This window comes from Equus asinus, chromosome 13, assembly GCF_041296235.1.
Source record: "Equus asinus isolate D_3611 breed Donkey chromosome 13, EquAss-T2T_v2, whole genome shotgun sequence".
NCBI classification, from domain to species: domain Eukaryota; kingdom Metazoa; phylum Chordata; class Mammalia; order Perissodactyla; family Equidae; genus Equus; species Equus asinus.
In genome coordinates, this window is record NC_091802.1 from 42,116,989 (window position 1) to 42,135,795 (window position 18,807).

At 43.0% G+C, this 18,807-nt stretch overlaps 1 protein-coding gene and 1 long non-coding RNA gene across 3 annotated transcripts in view; both read left to right on the forward strand.

Annotated features, from left to right (window-relative positions):
• The first annotated feature begins 833 nt into the window (after positions 1 to 833).
• G6PC1 (glucose-6-phosphatase catalytic subunit 1) lies at positions 834 to 9,220 on the forward strand. 2 transcript variants are annotated; one of them, XM_014833904.3, is made up of 5 exons: positions 834 to 1,199; positions 3,522 to 3,631; positions 5,524 to 5,629; positions 6,241 to 6,356; positions 7,555 to 9,220. In XM_014833904.3, the coding sequence occupies exons 1-5, from the start codon at positions 970 to 972 to the stop codon at positions 8,064 to 8,066; spliced, it is 1,074 nt and encodes a 357-aa protein (XP_014689390.1). In that variant the 5' UTR covers positions 834 to 969; the 3' UTR covers positions 8,067 to 9,220. The 2 variants fall into 2 exon arrangements, with proteins under 2 accessions (XP_014689390.1, XP_044602139.1); XM_044746204.2 differs by having other exon boundaries at positions 868 to 1,029.
• A 266-nt stretch (positions 9,221 to 9,486) lies between these two features.
• The window catches only part of LOC139040053 (uncharacterized), a 32,979-nt gene continuing 23,658 nt past the window's right edge, over positions 9,487 to 18,807 (forward strand). Inside the window, exon 1 of the long non-coding RNA XR_011493851.1 lies at positions 9,487 to 9,839. This is a non-coding gene — a long non-coding RNA (uncharacterized lncRNA). The remainder of the gene's footprint in view (positions 9,840 to 18,807) is intronic.

Consider the following 18,807-nt stretch of genomic DNA (forward strand, 5'->3'; position numbering starts at 1 on the left):
TAACCTGGCATTGGTTACTTTTACTTATTCCTTGTCTACATCCATGGCTATAGTAAAATTATATTGACTTCCTGGTGATTATTTGTGTGTGTGTGGGTGTGTGTGTGTGTGTGTGTGTGTGTGTACAAATGAAAGAAAGCTCCAAATACAGAAGCCCTTTCCAGAGTCCCTAGTCACCAGTTTGCTGGTGTTTTTATTAGAACCACATATTCATCATATTGTTTTTGCATGAACATACATTCATTCTAACGCTTAAACTTATGTGTTAAAACCCCACATGTCCTAACTTTAAGAGCATTAAATGAATTTAATCAGTGCATTCAGAGATGATTATTTTCTGGCCCTAAGAGATATGGAGCCAATATTGGGAAGAGGGTTTGATCTCCCAAACCAGAAGCATTTCCTAGACCCTAAGGCAGTTAAGAAAGGCCCGGCAAGGTGGCAGTTCCCAGTACAATGGAACTCACTGTATTTTAAAATTAGTGACTTAAAACTTGAATAGCTAGAGCATCGGGACTTTTCTTTGTACTAAAATAAAGCGCAGTGCAGACTTGGGAAACCAGGCATCTTTGCAAGAACCACGCTGGATCTAGACTCTGTCCTGGGTCTCTGGCCCAGTTTCGGAGCCAGAGGGCAGCCCCTTGCCCTGTCAAGCCGCATGCCAAGGTTAATAATTGGCCCTGCCGAGCACATTGCCGATCAGGCCGTTCCTGTGTGCCTGTTTTTCTATTTTACGTAAATCACCCTGAACATGTTTGCATCAACCTACTGATGATGCACCTTTGATCAATAAATTTTAGACAAAAGTGGTTTTTGAGTCCAAAGATCAGGGTTGGGTTGACCTGCAGACTTGATCCAGGGTGTATAAAACAGAGGCAAGGCACAGGCTGACAGCAGAGCAATCACCACCACGTCTGATATAACTACAAGAGCTCAGCTGAAGCCTTCCCGAAGGGCCAGAGAGTGAGGATGGAGGAAGGAATGAACATTCTCCATGACTTTGGGATCCAGTCAACTCGCTACCTCCAGGTGAATTACCAGGACTGCCAGGATTGGTTCATCTTGGTGTCCGTGATTGCTGACCTCAGGAATGCCTTCTACGTCCTCTTCCCCATCTGGTTCCATCTTCGAGAAGCTGTGGGCATCAAGCTCCTCTGGGTAGCTGTGATTGGAGACTGGCTCAACCTTGTCTTTAAGTGGTGAGTAGGAGCCAGACAGAGGAGGTCGGCAAGGGAAGAAGCTGGCATTCTCTCTGGAATTATCTGTCCATCAGAAGTTGCCTTCTCCATACTATTCAGGAAGCCACAGTTTACTCTCCTCCTGACTTTGGATCATCTAAAGAAAGAGGGAAGACAGAGGAAACCCTGTCAGTGAGTTGAAAATACAGGAAAGGCTATTTCATATGGATGGAAGGCCAGCTGGACACTGAAAACTCTGAATTACAGACTATAAGGAAATAAACATAGTTTTATGACTGAAGCAGGATAGGCAACATGAAGATAGACGTATGAAAGAAAGATGATTTATGAAAAAAGGAAACACAATGATAATTTAAAAACCAGCTGTGTGGAGTAGTGAGGAATAACCCAGAGAACTGGGCTCCAGCCTTATTCAGCTACCTACCAGCTCTGTGTCCTGGGCAAGTCACAGCAACTCTCTGAGTTTCTGTTTTATAATCTGTAAACTTAGGTTATCTCTGGGACCTTAATGATAATCGTAGTTAACACTTATTGAACATTTAATATGTGCCAGGCCATGTGCTAAGTGCTTTTCTGTGGGGTGGTTACCACTATATTACAGGTGAAGAGACGGAGGCACTGGGTTAAGTGACTAGACCAACACGGGTAGTAAATGTCAGAGACAGGATTTCAGCCCAGGCAGGCTGGCTTCAGAGGCAAGGCTCTTAAGAACTATGTTATATCCAGCGTTAGTGTTTGCCCATTTCTACTGTGTATATATTCCCCTTATGGCCACTTTCAAGCTACCAGTGGGTCCAGCTTGCAAAAATCCTGAATATTTTACAGTTATTAGCCAGTACCAGCTGACTCTAGCACATTACTGGTTTGGCTTCTATTTCCTATCTAGAAAATGAAGAAGTTGGACCAGTTGCCCTCTAAGACCTTTATCATCCCTAAAACTATCTGTGTCTACTGTCAGGTGATTCTTTTTTTTCCAGCTTTATTTATAAATAATTGACATACATCACTGTATAAGTTTAAGGCATATAGCACAATATATATTATGAAATGATTACTAGAATAGGTTCATCTAACATCCATCTTCTCACACAGAAGCGATTCTTAAGATCTTTTCCAGTTCTAATATTCTTTGGCCGTAGACAATAAAAGTTCTTTAGAGTAGGAAAAAAGTTGTTATTGGGCTCAGAAGCCCAAGGCATATTGATGGCATTCTGAAACTTCTGTTGAAAAATCTGAGTTTTGTCTGTAATGTCCCTATTCAACAGCACGACCCTAAAAAAATTAAAAAATAGGGGCCAGCCCTGTGGCCAAGTGGTGAAGTTCACGTGCCCCATTTTGGTGGCCTGGGGTTTGCCTGTTTGGATCCTGGGCATGGACCTACACACTGCTCATCAAGCCGTGCTAGCAGCGTCCCACACAGAGGAACCAGAATGACCTGTAACTAGGATATACGACTGTGTGCTGGGGCTCTGGGGAGGAAAAAAAGAAGAAGACTGGCAACAGACGTTACCTCAGGGCCAATCTTCAAAAAAAAATTAATAAATTAAAAGTTATTCCAAACAGCTGATCTCAATTAAAGCATCATGGATTTTCTGAGTTGGCAGAGGACAGAGCTAGTGGCTGTCCCGGATTTTGGTGAGAAATCACCATTCCACCACCACAGGGAAAAGGAGGCATCCTGACTGATCTTTGACCTCGACACCTGTTTCCACAATGAAAAACTTATCTAGTACTTTTAAAGAGGAAGTGGTTTGCCTGAGATAGCCTGTTTCAAAGCAGAGAGGATACAAAGCAAACACCTAAGGTTATGTATGTCCTTACAGAGAGCAATTCTGATGGCAATACAGTGGCCACGTCTCCTGGGGCGCTTGTCCTTGGGGCTGGGGCACATTCTCCGGTGTCAGAGGAAACGCAAGACTCACTGAGGCCTGAAGAAAGAGAAGAGGGACCTGGGAAGCTCTGTGAGTCCAGGCTGCAAACTGTAGCTCCACACGCATCCTTCCGGGACAAATTTGTCTTGGGGTTTAAAAAAAGTCACATAGCTGCCATCAATATGGTCTTGGGTTAGTTATTCATCCTCGAGTAAATAAGAAATTCAAATAATTAAAAATTCTAAAGTTTTATAAAGGCTCTATCGTAAAAAGTCTGCCCGCCCTCCCCCCAGCCACCCAGATCCCCTTCTTGGAGGCAACTGGTGCTACCAGCTTTCTGTTTAGCATCACATGGATATTCTCCTCGAGCTACTCTCTCTTCTTGAAGGTATGAGCTTCTGGCAAAAGGGTTCCCTCAGTAACTCCAGATACCGGTTCTACTTTTCTACAGGATTCTCTTCGGACAGCGCCCGTACTGGTGGGTCCTGGACACTGACTACTACAGAAACACCTCCGTGCCACTGATCAAGCAGTTCCCGATCACCTGTGAGACTGGCCCAGGTGAGAGTCCCAGCCCCTGCAGAGACAGAAACGGGGTGGACCTTGCACATTGTGGACACCTATCTACATTCGTTGTGGATGAAGCTGTCCTTGAGAGGACATGAGGAGAGCCACTCTGAGTTTTTGTCATGGTCTTCAATTTGGTACAACTGCATTTTAATTCGCTTCAAGAAGGCCTTTCTGAATAGCATATTACTACTACTTTGGAAATCTGCCATATGTTTCCAGAACCGAGATTGCTAGTCCAGAGAAGCAAAGACACCCTCACGGGCAAAGGGCTCCTGAGAGCAACTGTGCTATGGCCCTTTGTCCAGGGCAGGGAAAGCAGTAGAAGCCTGAGCACCTTCCCAAAGGCCTGGCCCAATAGAAGTGTCCTCCTGAGCTAACCGTCCACTCCCACCCCCAGCCTGTATTTTACTAGTTACAGCCAGACAAGTATGGCTCAATCGAATGACAGATTCCGTTTTCAGGAGGTAATAGGGATATCCAATCCCTTGGTTCACCCTTAGGTCTTGGTGCTCACATCCCTTCCTCAGGGACCTTATCCTGACTCCCAAACTCAGCACAGCCCATAGTTATATGTTCTCACAAACCCTTTGTTCACTTCAGAGCATAGTCATTCATTCGGATGTTATTTATTGAGCACTTACTCTGTGCCAGACACTGTTCTAGGTACTTGCAATACCTCAGTGAATAAAATGAACGAAGATCCCTGCCCTTGCAGAGCTGAAATTTGAATGGTGTGTGTGTGTCCAATATACAAAAATCATAATACAAAAGTAAAATATACAGGATATTAGAAGATGATAATTCACAAGAAGAAAGAAGAGGAGGAGAAGAACAGAGAAGAGAAGAGAAAAGGCTTTACCTATGGCGCTCCCTGGAAAGCAGACTCAGATGGAGATTAGCATGCAACGTGGCTACACTCAGGAGCAACGCTTGTGGAGGGAAGGGACAGAAGCTGACTGGGCAGAAGGAGAAGTCTGGCTGTGATTCAGTCTCAGCTGACCCCACGGGGAGCTCTGAAGGTGGAGATGGCCCTATAGATTTGCCCTGAGTTGGGTCAAAGGGGACCAGACCCTTACACCCCAATACAGACCAGTGACTGGGTGCAGGCCATCCCCAGGGAGAGGGTAACCCTGATCAAGGTGGCTCTCTTCCGCTTAGGGCAATGCTGGAGAGCTGAGGGCCATCTGTGACCACACGCTCAACAGCTAGGAAAATAAGTCCTTCAGTCCAGAAGGGGATCTGGGTGGTGCATCTCAGGACCCTCTACCTCTCAAGGTAGAGGGATCAGGAATGAGAACTAGTTGCAGTGTTAAATCGGGTGGTCAGTGTAGGACTCACTGAGAAGGTGAGATTTGAGCAAAAACTTGAAGGAGGCAAGGAATTAGCCAGTAAATTTCTGGAGGAAGAGATTTCTGGCCAGAAAGATTAACAATGCAAAGACCCTGAGGTGGGAGCATGTTTAAAGGAGAGCAATGAGACCAGCATGGCCAAGCAGAGTGAGCAAGGAGAGAGTGGAAGACAGGTAATGGAGAGCAGATCAGTTTGCGGTTATACATCCAGCATGCTGATCTTTCGTGTAATCTCTAGACTGTCTATAACCATAAGAACCACACTTGTCTGTTTTTGTGCTCACCACTGTACTCCCAGAGCCCAGCACAGTGCCAGGCATTTAGTAGGAGCTCTGTAGATATTTGTTAAATAAATGACTAAATGAATAAATGAATGGATGGCAGGATGGATGGATGGCAGGATAGATGGATGGATGATAAGATGGATGGATGGATGGATAGATGAATGGATGGATAAATGACACCCCCTAGCAGTCTCCCAGTTGAAGACTTTTCACCCTTAGTCCATTCATTCATCTCTTTTCTGCCTTTTAGGGAGTCCCTCTGGCCATGCCATGGGTACAGCAGGTGTATACTATGTGATGGTCACGTCCGCCCTCTCTATCTTTCGGGGAAAGAAAAAGGCAACCTACAGATTTTGGTAAGAACTCAGCACTGGGGTGTGGGCAGGAGGTGGTCACTCTGTAGCTGACATACCGCTTGCTCTTCCTTGCATTCCCCCAGCCCGTCCCATACCTTGGGTTGGTACAGATAAGAGTTGTGGCATTTCTGCTGAGGGTGAACGTTAGAGTCACAGAATGTCAGAGTTGAAAAGGACCCATGAGTTCAATGCCTAATTTTACAGATAAGGAAACAAGGTCTAACACAGTAAAGGGGCTTCTTGAGATCAGGTAGTGAGGTCATGGTAAGGTTTAAATAAAAACCCATTTCTGTACTGACCACAGAGTCCCCCCGTCCAGGTTAAAATAAACAGAGAAACATAAGACATTCCTACTACAGGAAATTCTGGGTAGGCAGCCACTGTGTAACTCCTTAATTATCAAACATATAAAATAAGGAGGTTAAAATTCACATATGCTAGGGTTTTCCACGTGCCACAGGCATCTTTGAGCTTCTGAGTAGGGATTTCAACTTACAAAAATTCCACTGACGGCACCTAAGTTTGCCAGGCTCCAGCATTCCTGCCAGGGCTATTCTCTTTGCTGAAGGATCTGTGTCTGTATTCTGTTATGGCTACCTCTTCCGTTGCAGGTGCTTGAACATCATTTTGTGGTTGGGATTCTGGGCCGTACAGCTGAACGTCTGTCTGTCACGAATCTACCTTGCTGCTCATTTCCCCCATCAGGTTGTTGCTGGAGTCTTGTCAGGTATCAGCTGCTCTGGCTCCCTCTGCCCCTCCCTCCCCCGCCTATCCCATTTCTCCCTCATCAGGACAAAATCCCAGCATTCAAGCCATGTTCTATGTGCAGTCAATGCTGTTAGCATTTCAGTGGGTTGAAAGTCAAGAGGAGGTGATTTGCAATGGTTAATTTCTATAGGAGTGCCCGGGTCTACACCATTAGATGTGTTCCAGGAAAGCTGCAAAATTAACACTATACAACTGAATTAGCTTGAAATCTCTGAGCTTTTTGTATTCTTTATTTCTTACTCATCTTCAATTGGAAGCAGCCCCTAGTTTGGCTTTAAGGGAATCTAGCAAGTTTATAACAAATGAACAATGTCCTAGGTAAACTCTTTAACTAAATTTATTTGCAAACCTAATAGATACCACAGTTGGTCTTTTTCACATGTTCCGAGTTTTGAATACTTGTGTTTTCTTAGATCCAGTTAATAAGGGGCAGGAAAGACAGGTTAAGGGTAAGAAAGAATTTCTTGGCTTTGTGGGAGGCACTGAAATATAAGACCTTAGAGAAATTGTAGAATTTTTTCGCCTGGAGATCTGTAAGAGCAGAATACTCACAGGAGCGTTCCAAGAAGAGTGTTGAGAACAAGGGAGATAACGGTTTCATGGCAACCACAAACTAACAGCATTTAGTACTGGGTTCCATGCTTGAGGAAGAGCCTGGAAACCAAGAAGCATGAAAGAGCTGGGAATGTTTAGGTTCGAGAGGAAAATAACTATCTTCAAATGTGTTAAAGAGGCTCTAGATTTACAACTTAACTCCTGTGGAAAGAACTGAGACCAACAGACGACATTAGAAGGGGACAGATGTCGGCTTAGCACAGGAAGAATCAATCCATTCAAAGATGAAATGGGCTGCACGAGTGGGGGTGAGCTCTCCACTGCTGAGGGTATTCACTTAGAGACATGAGGACCCCCTGACAGGAGACAGGCATATGGTGGGAGCATGTGTATGACATTACTCTTCCATCTGAAAGAGTCTATGGTTGAGGACAGGCTGGAGTCCCATATGGAAATGAACGAGGTGACCCTCTAATCTAGAGTCTGTGATTTAATGCTACAATGGCAGGACAGATAACATGTCACCCATTGCTCCAAACCCACCTCTAGCTGAAGGTCCAGAGTCTTCCCTGTTTCTCACAGTCGTTCTTTCTTCCGCTTAGGTATTGCTGTTGCTGAAACTTTCTGCCGTATTCAGAGCATCTACAATGCCAGTCTCAAGAAATATTTTCTCATTACCTTCTTCCTGTTCAGTTTTGCCATTGGATTTTACCTGCTGCTAAAGGGGCTGGGTGTAGACCTCCTGTGGACTCTAGAGAAAGCCAAGAGATGGTGTGAGCAGCCAGAATGGGTTCACATTGACACCACGCCTTTCGCCAGTCTCTTCAAGAACCTGGGGACCCTCTTTGGCCTGGGGTTGGCTCTCAACTCCAGCATGTACAGGGAGAGCTGCAAGGGCAAGCTTAGCAAGTGCTTCCCGTTCCGCCTCAGCTGCATCGTGGCCTCCCTCGTCCTCCTGCATCTCTTTGACTCTTTGAAACCCCCATCCCAAATCGAGTTGATCTTCTACGTCCTGTCCTTCTGCAAGAGTGCGGCAGTGCCCCTGGCATCTGTCAGTCTCATCCCCTACTGCCTCGCCTGGGTACTGGGCCAGCCGGACAAGAAGTCTTCGTGAGGGATATGGAGTCTTCAGTACTTAAAGTCAACGACTGTGCCAAGGATTGAGGGCGGCTAGGGTCTTCTGCAAGCCCATTTTGAGGCCAGAGGTGTTAGAGTCAGCTCAGGCCACCTCCTTCCTCCTTTGCAAGTCTAATTATATTGGGTGATATTTTTTGAAAAGCTAACATGGTTATTTGAGGAAGCCTCATCTGTTAGAAGTTGGGTTGTTCTGGATTTTTCCTGAAGACTTACTTGTTGTTCTTTCAGATATACAAAAGCAAGACGTCCAGGCAGGGCCAGCTCACAAGCCCAGGCTGGGGATCCCAACTGAGAATTTTCTACTCCTGCTCATCCTTAACCAGAAAAGGAGAAAAGAGCTGTGGATTTGATATGGAAAGAAGGATGGATTAAAGAGGATTTTTTTAGCATCTTGCATATCAAGCAAATTATGTCAAAGAATATCTAAATGGCTTTGATTATACTTGAATCTTTAGGTAAGGGACCCTCCATCGTGGGGGACCAACTTAAAGTACAACTAATGGGTGGTTAGTCGGGTAATTCTGCTTCTTGTATTTTTCTATTACATGTCCATGGCCATTGTACGGCTCCAGTGACATAGATTTGTGCTGGGTCAGAACATTCAGGCACGGTCTGCTTCCCCTTTATCGCATTAGACCTTACTCCTTATTAGCCCAGCTCGGCTTTCCCCAGAATTTTCCACTGGCTCCACACCCACCCTGCTGGAGCCTCAGATGCCTAAAGGCGACTCTGTGGTGGTGCTTTTGTATGTTTCAGTTAAGCTCTGAAATCTTGGGCAAAAAGGCAAGGAGAGGGTAAGGAGAGGCAAGGATTCCTCTCTCCAGACGGTCACTCCAATGTTACTTTTGATTCCCGGAGGGTAAATATGACTCCTTTCTCTATCCCAAGCCAACCAAGAGCACATTCTTGGAGGAAAAGCCAGCGCCTCCTTGCCTCAGTCTCAGCTGATTTGCAGAATATATCCTAAAAAAAAGAAATATATTGAAGCCTATTTATTTGAGAGTCCTTGTTTTTGTTACTAATTATATAGTTCACCACATATTGTCATTCACGCCAACCATCCTGGTCATAACATCTTTGAAAAGAAAAATATATGTATGCATTATTTTATTAAAACAACATCTTATTTAAGAATTGTCTTGTTGATTACTATATTTTAGACACAATGTGATGTGAAGCTTCTAATTCTAGCTCAGCTAAATTTCTAGCTCTTTCTCTATTTCCCTAAACAAATAATTTAGTTTCTGTGTATCTAGGATTTCCCCTTGGAGAAGGAAAGCGCTTTATCTTGGGTTGGCCAGGAGTCTCAGCAGGGGCGGGGAATCTTATAAAGTGTCCACAGGAAGAGCTGAGCACATCAACACAGGCACAATATCAGCACAGAACCAGAAAGATCCAGAGTTGGCCAAGACTGAGCATTAGTTACCAGACCACAGGTCAGCATGCGTTGCCCTATGGGATCAAACTGCAACTTGAGGGCAGACAGGCAGGGTCATTACCAAACTAAGCAATCAGGGAATGTAAGAAGTAGCAGCAGAACAAGACTGGGCAGCCTGTGGAATTCAGCAACCCAGTGTCAGCAAGGTTTTGTGTTATAGTTAAAGAAAGTCTGAACAGGGCAAGTCACAGCACCAAGGAGTGCTCCAGGGAGCTATTGCAGGTTTCTCCACTGAATGATTTATTCCATCCCGGATGCGGAGTCCCTCCTCTAAAGGCCTTGACTCATCAGCATAACCCTGGTCTGCTGAGGGTAAGATCTACTCACTTCAGAACCTTGGAATGTGTATATTTAGGGGAAGTTAATTTCTTCATGGGGCCGTCAGGCCCCTCAGAGACTCTAATGGTCTCACCGAGGGAGAAGGGAAATGGCCTTGTTCTGTCTGACTTGTGCCCCACTGCTTAGGCATTGCTCCCACTCTTGATGATTTATTTGCTCTCAGGGACCAAGTCCAGGTTCCTTGCAATAGGATTCTGGCAGAAGGTAAATGGTATCCCTGCCCCGGGCAGTTGGTGAGGTTCATAAGGGCACATAATAACAGACAAAATTTATTGAGTGCTTACTATATGCCAGGCTTTGTACTATGTATTTTATTTATTTACACAATTAACTAACTTAATTCTCCCACCATCTCTGTGAGGTGGGTGCTATAATTTTTCCTCACATTACATATGAATAGGCACAGAGGGGTTAGGTATCTTGCTTAGAATGGTGAAGCCAGTTTAAGAACCAGGCAGTCTAACTCCAGAGTCCATGCTCAACCCCATACCCCCCTCACACCCATACCCCAGGGAAACCAGTAAGACTGGTGGCTGCTTCAAACCGTCCTTCAGATACGAGATGTGACTCTTAATTCAGACCAGAAGAATTTGATTTCTTGTGGGCATTATAATCCTTAGGCTGATCCTCTCAGTAAACTAGTATTAGTTTCTAAATATGAAGATACCATATTTCAAAGGTAATTCTGTAAAATAACTATTAGAACAGGCATAACCATGTTAGTTTAACAGCAGTGTCTACAACAACTTTAGCTCTTTCTTTTCCTTCTTTCAAGACATAGTTTTGAGTCATGTTCAGACTATATGGGTCAGACAGTAAGTAACTTACTATTTCTACAATCAAGAAAGAGCAAGAAGATAGAATTACCACAAAGAACTTTTGGTATAGACCCATATACAGGGGTAGAAAATCAAGAGACATCGTGGAAGATTGTTTAGATCAGAGACTCCACAAATACAGGAGTGCTACCTTTCATTGGGACGGGCAAAGTCTAGAAATGGACAGCCCTAAAGGCTTAGAATTTGTGATGAGTAAAGCTGAGCAGATAGAGTGTCAGCCCATGCTCACTTCATCATATAGCCAATGTATTAGAACATTTTGATCACTGATCTGCTCCCCCAAGTTACAGTGGTATGTTTGCTTTGGAAATGACTTGTGAATCCTCAGGATAGAAGTCAGTCTAATGACCAATGACACTTTTAAACCCAAGTCCATGTCATATTGTAGCATAATTTGATAGATTGTTCTAGCAGTCTGTGAGTTTTGGGGAGGTAGGCTTGAGGATGATACACACACACACACACACACACACACACACACACACTATACAATTGTATTATTGTCCTAGGAAAACAGACCTGTTAAGAAAGTGCAACTTCTGCCTCCTGGGCCCATGCTGCTGCACCAGAGATAGACTAAAGACCTAGGGTTTTCATTTTTTAGCAAAATTCATAATAGCTTTTAAAATTTTTTATAACCGCTTTATTAAGATATAATTTACATAGCATACAATTCGCCCATTTAAAGTATAAATGTAATGGTTTTTAGCACTTTCAGAGAATTGTACAACCATCACCATAAACCAATTTTAGAACATTTTTTGTCATTCCATAAAGAAATCCCACACCCATTAGAAGTCACCTATAGGGGCCAGACCCCTGGCCAAGTGGTTGGGTTCATGTACTCCACTTTGGTGGCCCCAGATTTGCTGATTCAGATCCTGAGTGCAGACTCATCAGGCCATGCTGTGGTGGCGTCCCACATAGAAGAACTAGAATGACCTACAACTAGGATAAACAGCTATGTACTGTGGCTTTGGGGAGAAAAAAAAAAAAAAAAAGTCGCCTCCCGTTCATCCCAACCCACCCAACCCTAGGCAAACACTCACCTACTTTCTGTCTCATAGATTTGTCTGTTCTAGACATTTCCTATGAATGGTATCATACAATATGTGACCTTTTGTGTCTGGCTTCTTTCACTTATTATGATGTTTTGAGGCTCATCCGTGTTGTAACATGTATTAGTTAGCACTTCATTTCTTTTTATGGCCAAACAATATTCCATTGTATGGACATACTAAATTCTGTTTATCCCTTCATTAGTTGATGGATATTTGGGCTGTTTCTACTTTTTGGCTATTATGAATAATACTGCTATGAACATTTGTGTCAAGTTTTTGTGTGAATGTATGATTTCATTTCTCTTGGGTGGAATTGCTGGGTCATATGATAACTCTATGTTTAACCTTTTAAGGAACTGCCAGACTGTTTCTCCAAAGGCTTAGTAAGGAAAAGTTTTATAGCGTCTTGGTTTTGCCACCTCATTTGATTTCCTAGAATTATACCCTGTGTCATAACTTTCTTTGGAAGCGTTTAAAGCAAGACTGATCAGACGATCAGATTTTACGGGGATCATTTGATGAAATGTCAGTGGACTCCTCCTACTTTTGTTGGCAATGGCTTTATTGTTCCGGTATGTGTTCCAAGAGCATTTCATTTGAAGACATGTCTGGATACTTGAAGATCCAGCCCTAATCGATTGGCTGGCTGTTTGTAACCTGTCAAAATTTGATGACTTGTTTTCTGGAAACCATTACCTTATCTGCTGAATTATTGATATTTATTGATTTCTCTCTGTAGTAATTGCTGAACTAGAACAGATAACTTTAAGGCCCATATGTATAAATAAAATAGGACAATATCATTAGTATCCAAGAATTTTTCAAGAGCCTCTTGAGAATGGAAAACACGCTGGCCGAATAGCCTTCTAATGATGTTGTGAAGGTAAGAATTGACTAGAAATGGTATGAAGAGGCAGTCAACAAAAGTCATTTCGATTAGAAAACCAAGAACCTAATTAGTCTGGAAGAGAAACTAGCAATTGTCTAATCCAGTGCTGGGCAACCCAAAGCCCAAAAACTAATTTCAGAGTGGAAGATTAAAAAGCGGCCTCTGGGTTGCTGCTTCTTAGAAAAAAAGAAAAAAAGTCTATAAATGTGTTTATTTTTCCTGAATTGCCTTTATTAAAAAAAAAAGTTGCTCACTATTAATTCCATTCAAAAAAGGTTTTCATTTCACAGATACAGAAATTAAGGCATAGAGAGGTAAAATATCTCCTCTAAGTCATGGCCATAACCTGCCCCAGGTCGCCTGAGTCTTAGCAGAGAGCAGGCTCTCCTTAGCCTGCCTCCTGCATTCACCCGGGCTGCTGTGTTAACATGCAGCTGTTGAAACAGAAGTGAAAGACATAAGTAAACAGTAGAGCCAACTTATTTGAACCAGAACCACGTTTTGTTAACTAAATTAAAACCACAGCTAGACCAACTGTGTTCAAGGTAGCCTGTTCCCAATTACTTTATGCGGTCCTCTCTTCTTTGGCTTTCATAAATTTTTCCAGGGCAGAAGTGTAACTACAACAAGAAACAACCTGGTGATTTTATGGGTTTTTTTGGTTTTTTTAGCATGAGGGTAGTTTTCCAGTCAGCAAATTTTCAATGCTTTCCTTTATGCCGTCTTCTTGCTTTCTTCTTTTGCTCTGTGCGTTCCACAGTCTTCGCCTTCAGATCAACTCAACTCAATTCCAACAGCTGAAAGCTGGTAGGACTCCTCTCGTTCCACTCCATCTCAGAGCTGGGGATTCCAAGTCTTCATTAGCTGCATTTCTTTCTCTCCAGAGGCAAAAAAATGAAAATCTTACTCCTTCTCCTCTATGGGGGACCGTTTTGGACCCCTTGGCTGAGGCATGTCATCAGAATCCATCTTTTTATCTCCATCTTTCACTCTAATTTCCTTCTTCAACCCCAGCCCATCGGCAATGCTGCCACTGATCTCTACTTGATCCACCCTAGAGATGAGCTCAAGTGAGCCTTTTAGAGATGAAATTTGGCTTAATTGATTTGATAGCCCAAGTAGCATAAATCAGTTTTCTTTATTTTGGTCATGTCTTTAGACTGTCAATGCCCTCCTTAACAGTCCATTTTCCCCCCATACAATGACTTCAATGGAATGACAATGGCATCATCTCTCCCTAAAGACTGCAACGAAACCACCATGGACACTCTGCACCACAGCCTCCTCCTTTGCTTCAGGAGCGTTGGGTGAGGCCCTCGCCCCGGACCGGTATCAGAGTTGATTGAGGACAAGCTGATGCAGCAGCCCCCGTCACTGATCTGGCTCTCCCAGCTTCGTCAGCAGGCTCACTAGTTACAGTGGCTGCCAAACTGTTATCTCCTGACCCACGCCCTTTCCCATTCTCTACCTATGATGCTCTGCACAACTACACAATATGCTTTAAGAACTTCCAAAGGACAAATGACCTCAAACATAATAACTGTCAGACTGGTGAGTTCATTCCTCAAGTTGAGAGGTGGCTGAACTCAACGCATTTGAAGAAAAATAAAAGACCTGGGGGGATTTTGCTCACTTTGGGCTCTTTCATCTGAAAGAGTTCAAGATTTCCAATTACTTACAAGTTTTCTTTCGGGAACCCTACAATGCTCAATCCTTGAGGAAGAGTCATTGGGGGAACTGAATTTGAGGAAGAATAAGGAAGTGTTAGACAAGAGCTTGGCGGGGGTTGGGAAGAGTTGGGAATGGAAACAGTTTCTCCCTCAAGTTTTATTTCAGGCTCAGCCTGCTAGGAAGCTGAGGGGAGAGAAGATGAAGTTGTGATGTTCCATTCTCTTCACAGATAGGGGAGAATCTCACGTTATTGCCCAAATACCATTATTTCCACACAAAATATCTAATAAACCAATGGTTCTCAACTGGGGACAATTTTGCCTCCCAGGTGACATTTGGTGATGTCTGAAGACATTTTTAGTTGTCATACTGGGGGGATGCTGCTGGTATCTAGTGGGTAGGGCCCAGGCAGGCTGCTAACCATCTTACAATGCACAGCCCCACAGCAAAGAATTCTCCTACCCAAAATGTTAACAGTGCCAGGATTGAGAAGCCCTGTAATAAACTAAGGAGAAGAAGAGACTCAATCACACTTTCCCTGAAAGAACTTTCCTCCAGTAGATGTTTTGAACTCAGCATCAGTGCACTGCTGTGGAAACAGGTCATTCAGGTATGCCAGCAGTCCCCCCTCAGTTCTGTCTAAAGTGGGAGATTTATGCTCTAAATTCTAAAATCTTTCCCTCCAATGAGGTCAGCTTGTTAACTGGAGTCATTGCCTCCGGGTGTATGTAAGTAAAACCACTCTTGGCTCCAGGCCTTTTGTAGAGACCCCAAAAAGCTGAATGTGTTACTAGGTGTCCACAGATGTGGACATCATTAAACACAGGACAAAATGTGTAGACAGAAGGAAAGTTTTAGCCAAAGAGTTAGGGTAAGAGAGGCAGGGTCTGGCAGGGAGCCACCTATTGTAAGAGCTTGGTAGACAAACCGCCCTGCACGAAAAGGCTCTGGCTGTACTTAACATTGTTGTTAAATCACCAGGGAGAGGAATGAGTAAAACAAAACACACTCTTAGATGAACAAATAAAGAACGTAGTCAAGACACACTACATAACACTGGTGCCGAATCCCACTGAGTTTGGACTTTTCTTCCAAGAAGGCAGAAGAGATGACATACTTCTTTGGTGTCTCATTGCTACAAAACTCAGTGTCCAGTACCATTGGTACAAACTCCTGCTTTAATTTCTGTTTCCTATGGGAAAAATCCTAATTTGATTGTGTCTTTCTGCCCAAATTAAGACTGAGAAAGGAAAAAAAACAGTGCCAGGCCAAACAGCCTTCTGACGATGATGGTAGGGTCAGAATTCACTAGAAAATTTGACTTTAAATGATGTGTAAACTTTAATAATAGTTCATTCCAGGGAACATGTTTCCTTACTTTCTAGTTGCTAAATATTAACTGATAACCAAGAATTATTATTTTAAAAATACCCCCATATACCCCTGACCTTGACACAAATATCTATCCATCTCCTTCCTGTTTTTTTTTTATTTTTTTTTTAAGAATTTTTTTTTTTTAATTTTTTCCTTTTTCTCCCCAAAGCCCCCCGGTACATAGTTGTATATTCTTCGTTGTGGGTCCCTCCAGTTGCGGCATGTGAGACGCTGCCTCAGCGTGGTCCGATGAGCAGTGCCATGTCCGCGCCCAGGATTCGAACCAACGAAACACTGGGCCGCCTGCAGCGGAGTGCGCGAACTTAACCACTCGGCCACGGGGCCAGCCCCTCCTTCCTGTTTTTTATAATTCCTTGATTTAACGTCCCCTTAAGTTTCTTGATCTGACTGTCCAGTTTCCTGTTCTGAACTCTTTTGTTCCTAGTTTTTTAAAAAAGAAATGCAAGTCTACTGCAGGCCCGACTCTGTAATAGTAATTGAAGTGTCAGCATTACTTTTTTGTAAATGTTCCTTTGGCATCTTCGATTTATTCTGGCTTCTAAAATCGAATTTCCTCCTCTTTCCCCATTTAAAAAGTAGGTCCCTGGCACTCCGCTGGTTCTTGGTGAGCCCATGGTTGATCTGCCAGGAGACAGCGGACTGATTCCAAACAGGTTTTTCCCAGTATATCTTTTCTGCAGCTGTCGGGTCCCTCCTTGGTGTCTCTAGATTCTAGAGCAAAGAATTTTGATGCTAGAGATCCCATTTTCCCGTGCCTTGGCACATAACTGTGAAGACTTTTTAACACAAAAACCCACTGGTTGATTTACAACTGTCTACTTTGTATGCTCAAATAGCTGTTTTAGGCTCCAAATGGCCAGACCTTTGAATGTACTGCAGTAGATACTATAATCCACAGGCAACTTTCCAGAACAGGTATCAAACTCAAGTCGAAGCTACATTTTCCTTTCCTCAAAATTCACTTCCAAACTTCTTTGTGCAACATACGTTTTACATAGTTGTAAACTTTCCATTTGGTGTTTCTTCTCACTCAAAATCATTTAATCTACATATTCCCTAGGGCCAGCACAGGCTACTTTCCTGTCTTTTAAAATCGTTCACTGGTGTTTCCTTACATCACTATACCACGATTTGCTGAGCCATTCCCTTATTTGGCATTTGGATTATTTCCAATTCTTCACTCTTATAAATAGCTACGCATAAACATCTTTGTACAAATTACATTTTTTCCCTTTTGGGTTATTTCCTTGGGGTATAGTCCCAAAATTGGTATTCCTGGGTCAAAGGTTTGAAAAGTTTAAATGTTTAAGCAGATTTCCCACGATATACAGTAAGATTAATTTTCGTCTTCTCTTATTCTTCCATAATCTTCAATGGGGAAGGGAGTTACAAATTTCAAAACAAAACAGAGATAAAGACGGAAGACCTCTTTCTACAGCGAGACAGCTCTTTTAGGCTACCTTGAGAAAATGCTGCCCACAAGTGCTGGGGTGAAATATCTGTACTCCAGGCAGAATAGAAAATAACACCCAAGGTTCTGTGAGGTAGTGTCAGCTGATGACATCTGAGGCTGAGAGAGTTTCAGGGAGAATTTAAAGCTGGCAAGTGACAAGTGATTTGGAAGACTTGGTAAGGAGAGCGGGAAGAGAGGTGGAAAAGAAAAAGAAAAGATGTGTTCTCTTGTCATTGCTGCCTTTGGGGTGATGGCACCAGCAGAGGGAGAAATAAACTGGTCCTGTGCCTTTGAGATTCAGATTATCCACCATTCGTAGATGACTTCTAAGAGTTGTGATTGCTTGAAGACGGTGGTCTCCTTGGTTTAAGAATCAAAACCAAAATAAAACGAAACAAAAATTACCCACTGAGTCATCCTTACCATCTCGTTCCTCGATCTAATAATAGCGATGATGATGGCGATGATGAAGATGATGGTGATGGCCAACTTGCACTAAGTACTTACTACATGCCTGTCATTTTTTTAAGGGCTTTACATATATAACTCATTTTATCCCCCCAATAACCATTATTACCACCACTTTACAGGTGCAGAAGCAGAATCAGAAAACTAAGAAACTTTCCTGAGGTGACAGAGCTAGTAAATGTCTGAGCCAGAATCAAATTCAGGCGATTAACCATGCTACCTGTGCTCTGAGCACTGCGCCATATGCCTCAGGTGCTGTGATAGAAAAATGGCTCTCCATGGCTAGACGATGCACCAGAATACCTGCTTTTAGGTTCTTTGAAAAGCTTCTGAATGTTTAAAATTATTTCTATTTCCTGACTACTCATCTAAATTGAAACAATGTGTTATTCAAACGTCATTTAAACTTAAATTGTATGTGTATCTGTGCATACATATAATAATATCAAATATGGCTTTAAAATGCCTATGAAAGACTGAAAGGAAATACACTCAAATGTCAACATTGACTATCTTCTTAAAGATTGGCCCTGAGCTAAGATCTGTTGCCAATCTTTTGTTTTTTTCTTCTTCTCCCCAATACCCCCCAGTACATAGTTGTGTATTCTAGTTGTAGGTCCTTCTAGTTCTGCTATGTGGGACACCGCCTCAACATGGCCTGATGAACAGTGCTAGGTCCGTGGCCAGGATCCGAACCGGCAAACCCCAGGCCACCAAAGAGGAGAACACAAACCTAACCACTCGGGCCGGGCCAACCCTGACATTGACTATCTTTAGTTGGTGGAATCATGAGTATTTTTTTCTTCTTTTCTTCATTTCTATTTTTTCTCGATTGTTCTGTGATAAGCATGTGTTACCTTTTTTCCCTCTTTATTTTGAAAAAAGATTCAAATAAAAAAGTGCGATGAACTTCTATATACCCTTCATCTAAATCACCAACTATTCACATTTTGCCCTATTTGCCTTATCACTCTCTCTCGCTATGTATACGGACATATTCTTATTTTTTGATCACTCATGTAAGGGTAATTTGCAAACATCATAACTCCTTTAGTTCTAAATACTTCATGTGTCTCCTAAGAACAAGGGCGTTGTCTTACCTAACCACATAACCTAACAGTAACGTGCCTTCCTTTTTGAACCCAAAGAACCTCAGTTTAAGAAA

What these genes read in the sequence shown, in the direction of transcription:
- G6PC1 (XM_014833904.3), top strand. Translation starts at nt 970, where the DNA reads ATGGAGGAAGGAATGAACATTCTCCATGACTTTGGGATCCAGTCAACT. An exon ending in CTCAACCTTGTCTTTAAGTG is followed by an intron (nt 1,200 to 3,521) that starts GTGAGTAGGAGC and finishes ACTTTTCTACAG; the next exon opens with GATTCTCTTCGGACAGCGCC. An exon ending in CACCTGTGAGACTGGCCCAG is followed by an intron (nt 3,632 to 5,523) that starts GTGAGAGTCCCA and finishes TCTGCCTTTTAG; the next exon opens with GGAGTCCCTCTGGCCATGCC.